Genomic DNA, 4,728 nt, shown 5'->3' on the forward strand with positions numbered 1-4,728 from the left:
GTCGAGGTGAGGCCGACTATTTCTAGCCGAAACCTCTCAGCCTCGCACACGAGCTCCGGCTCCTTCCCCACCAGAGAVGTGACRTTYCACGYCCYAAGAGCCAGCTTCAGCAGCCGAGGATCAGACCGCCAGGGTCCCCTCCTTCGGCCGCCGCCCATTTCACATTGCACCCGACCCCTTTGGCCCCTCCTCAATTGATTAGGGTCTTTATTATCCTGGGTATCAGGCTTAATGTTCTACTGTAAGTTTTAGAAAGCTGAAATCTGAGATTCCCTCCTCTATTTAAAGTTGGATTTTTTACTGGTTCGACATAAATGTTTTCCTTCAACCCCTCCTCCTAAATCAGGAGTAGGACTGCTGAGTCTGGTCCTGAAGAGCTGTTCTCCTGTGTTGAGCCATGCTTCTGTGGAGAGATTGTTTAGTTTTAGTTTAAAGTTGAGAAATCTTAATGGGAAGAAACATCTAACCAAGGAATGCATGGTGGTAGTAGAATACTAGGGATGTGCTGAATGGATCTTAAGTATTGAATCAAAGTCTAAATATGTTTACCCTCAGTGTCAGAGTAGCTGATATACTGTCTATAGTTTAACATCAGTCATATGTAAAACAGCTGCTGTAAAATGTTGTGATGTAACTTAACATATCTGCTGTATGGCAGTATTTTGAAATATAAAATACTATCAGATAAGTACCCTGGTATCAGCAGATATCTAGAACAGGTCCAATGTTTGCTACCTTCTGAGGTATTGTCCGACCCAAATGGTTAAATAAGAGTCCTTGTCTAAATGAGCTGTATGTCAAAATAAAGGCTGTTTAGAAGCACAGACTTTGGTCTGGGAACTTGTCCTATTACAGCCCAGTGTTTGAGCACAGAAAGTTATTAAACATCATAAACATAAAATGAATCTGAACCACATAAATAAGGCTTTGTGTGATCCTGCTTACCAATTTTTTTGCCGCAAAACAGGAAGTAATATTCACACAACACTGAGCATGAACCTATAGGTTCCCACATATAAAATCAATATCCTGTCAATCTTCTGTCAAGAAACAGGAAGTTAAATCTTCCTGAAACATCACCCTGTCTGACACAAATATCTCATATTTCTGTATGTTCTGAACTAAACCTGTTTTCAAATGTTACTAAAGGCAATGTTTACTATTTTTTAATACTGTCTGCTTTAGAATCAGGATCTATACATGTTTGATCATATTTTGTGTTTTTAGCCACACAGGTCAGCCCATCAGAACTACAAGACGTGTTCCAGGAAACAGCTTCCAATATCTTCCAGATCAACGCCAACGGTAACCTGACCTCTGATTAAGTAGGATCCTGATTCAAAGATAATATTGCATTTGAGCAATGGCTTTAAATATTGCTTATTTAAAAATCTTCAACATCTCTGCTCATTTGAAACGACACAAGTCCTGTGGTAATGTGTAAACATAAACAGGTCCTGGGTCATTTCCAGCAGGAATGTTCCTAATATTTCTATCAAACCGCTGAAAAAACAAACTGACAGTTCTGTGAAAGTTTTATAGATGTGGAATATTTAGTTTGAACCATTCTGATGAGCTAATGTTGTTGTCTTAAAACTTCAATCTCCAAAATTTCTCATTACACAGATATTTACATTGAATTCTGTGGTGTTAAAAAAAACTGTACATAGAAACAGTTGGGGCACTTCTGGTCATGTAAGGGTCAGGAACTGTGAGAAATTCACAACATTTCTACTGAAATTATTGTGTCCCTTAAAACTGACTTGTTTAAATAAAAACATTTAGATAACACATGAACATTTAAAGATTTCATCTTGTTAGGTAAACTTTAGATGGACAGTCATTGCAATCATTTCAAAAGCTAGCTACAACACCTCAGATAAAAATATGTATTAATATTCATAAAGAAACTCATTAAAAACATGTTTTTCTGGTTCGAGCTGTAAAATTAAACAATGATTCTGAACACTTAATTTCTGGCTCTGGTGTTAAATCAGGATATGATTATATTTTTATTTTAGGTGGAAATAATGTTTAAGTTTAAACATGTGATTCAAAGTAAAGAAACATTTCTTTTGATGGGAGAGAATTCATTTGTGGATAATACTAATCTTTTTAATAATTCTTTTTGTTTTCAGTTGTCACCCTAGAGAAAAATCTTCAATCACTGGGGACGTCTAAAGACACTTCAGAGCTGCGACAAAGTCTGTGAGTAACACATACACACACACACACCCACACACACATTCAGACAAACACTGAGCTGCTGATACAGTCAATTAGACTCTTTTTTTTCTTTTGGTTTTTACGTGTTCTTACGGATCGATTGTTCTCTTCACCTGAGCTCCCAGAAATGACCAGACTCACTGCTGCCAACGAGTCCAATCAGAGATGATTGTAAACGTTTAAAATGCATCACATCCTTCTCTTTTAGTTGACATGTCATCAATTCTATTGAACTGGTTTATAATTGGATGCTCCCAGGGTTTAGCTGTTTTTATTTTAAACCTCCCATGTTTTGTTCTGTAGGACGATGCTGTTTGCAAACCACATAATCCTTCCAAGTAATCCAACTCTGTCCAGGGTTATGGTTGGAAAAGCTGTTCAGGAAAACTTCATGCCATTTCTGCTGTAAAATTGTATGCTTCAAGGTTTCTTATGCTAATCCAATGAAAGGTGAGAATTTCACACCCTTTTTGCAAAACCAGGGCTTTTAAAATACAGGGTGAGTCAAAAGTCACAGAACATCCTTTTGTTTTGATCGAATATGGCAGCTTTCAAAATGGCGGCCATGTTTTAGACATAGCCTAAAAGATGGACCCCCTCACCCATTACTTGCTGAGGTATTTAGATGTATTTTCCTTTTTCTTTCTGAAATAAAAAGATGTGCTTTTTTATAATGGTCTAAGTATTTCACATAGTTTCCTTTTCTTCTCCAAAACCATGAATCCTATAGGAACATAAGGTCTTGAGCCCAACACCCCTGGTACCGGGGCCATATTCACACTTGTTGCTTTCTATTCCACTGACAAGTCTGTTGTTGAAGAATAGACACAGAAACTAAAAGCTCAGAAAAAACAATGTCTACTACCATCAAACAGTTCAAACCACAAACAGTCCAATTACCAGTGAGCAAACATTAAATGACATTAACATGAAACTCATTCTCAGCTGTTTATTCCACCGCTTAATCACAAACAACCAACATGCATGATGAAAGCAGAAAGAGATCTCACACATTCAGTAACTACAAGTTCCATCACAACCAATAAGAATTTACAAAACCAGCAGCAAAATAAAACCAGATTTATCGCTCACATAAGAAAAACATAACCAGAACCTAATTAGGTGGTTTTGTATCTGGATCGTATTTCCATCAGAATAAAACTATATTTATTGACCTCTCTGGTGGGGAAGGAGCCTGAGCTAGTGCACGAGTTTGAGAGGTACCAACAAGATATAATTGGGCTCACCTCCACACACATTATGGGATCCAGAACCAATCTCCTCGAGTTGGGCTGGACAATATTTTTTGAGGGGCACTGAGCTGGTGTGGGTCTACTTTAGGCCCATTGACTTGGTGCGTGTATTGGAGTTTTCCCCAGTAATTGAGAAGGTAACTTCCCTGTGCCTTCCGATGGGCTCTGATGGTGGTTGTGCCTATGCGCCAAACAACAGTTCAGAGTATCCAGCTTTCTTGGAGTTCTTATTGGGGGAGTGGAAGGTGCTCCAGCTGGGGACTCCCTTTTTCTGCTGGGGTACATCAGTGTTCATGTGGGTGATGACAGTGTGGCCTGGAGGGGTGTGACTGGGAGGAACATCCTCTCTGTTGTTGGACTTATGTGCTAGTCACAGTTTGGCTTGGACACTTGGGTTAAGAGAGGAGCTCAGCTGTCAGTTGATCACCACCTGTTTGTGAGTTGGATCAGATGGCAGGGGACGATGCCGGACAGAATCAGTAGACCCAACTGTGTAGTGAGGGTTTGCTGGGAATGCCTGGCAGAAAAAAAAACCCATCTGAAATATCTTCAACACACACATCTGAGAGAACTTTGACTACATTCCAGCTGGCGTTGAGTCTGAGTGGGCCATGTTTTACACTTCAGTTTTCAAGGCTGCCTTGAGTTGGTTGCATGTTTGTTTGTGCTTCTCCCGGTGGACATCCTCAAAATTGGTGGTGGACACCCTGGGTTAGGAAGATTGTCAAGCTGAAGAAAGAGTCCAAGCGGGCCTTGTTGCCTGGTAGGACTCCAAAGACAGGTGAGGAGTGTCAGCAGACCAAGCAGGCAGCGGCATTGGCTGTTAAGGCAAAGGTTTAGATGTAGGAGAAGTTCAGTGAAACCTTTGATAAAGACTCTTGATCATTTCCTGGGAGATTCTAACATACCATCTGGTGGCTGAGGCAGGGGAAGCAGCACTTTACTGACACTATAGTAAAGTAATTTCCTTAAGATATTTTGTGTGGTTGACACACCTTTGCTGAAGGTCGAACCTCAGATTCAGGAGGAAAAATGCAGGTTCCATTCTGGCTGTGGAACACTGGACCAACTTTTTACCCTCACTAGGTTCCTCGAGAGGTCATGGGAGGTTGCTCTTTTCTAAAATGTAAGTGTTATATGTTACAGTTGGAGAAAAAAAAAACATACTTGGTTCCTATGGTTTTAATTAAATGAAAAAAAAAAATATATATATACAAATATATATTGATAGTGATCCATACATACAAAG

The 4,728-nt window shown here is 39.6% G+C and overlaps 1 protein-coding gene across 1 annotated transcript in view; it reads left to right on the plus strand.

Moving 5' to 3' along the window:
- The window catches only part of LOC106526237 (t-SNARE domain-containing protein 1), a gene marked incomplete at its 5' end in the record, with an annotated part of 65,152 nt that overhangs the window by 36,232 nt on the left and 24,192 nt on the right, over window positions 1-4,728 (plus strand). The window contains 2 exon segments of the mRNA XM_014020801.1: window positions 1,228-1,305; window positions 2,139-2,208. Of these exon segments, the coding sequence (XP_013876255.1) occupies window positions 1,228-1,305; window positions 2,139-2,208 (148 nt within the window).

Source organism: Austrofundulus limnaeus, unplaced genomic scaffold (genome assembly GCF_001266775.1).
Source record: "Austrofundulus limnaeus strain Quisiro unplaced genomic scaffold, Austrofundulus_limnaeus-1.0 Scaffold266, whole genome shotgun sequence".
Classification (NCBI taxonomy): Eukaryota; Metazoa; Chordata; class Actinopteri; order Cyprinodontiformes; family Rivulidae; genus Austrofundulus; species Austrofundulus limnaeus.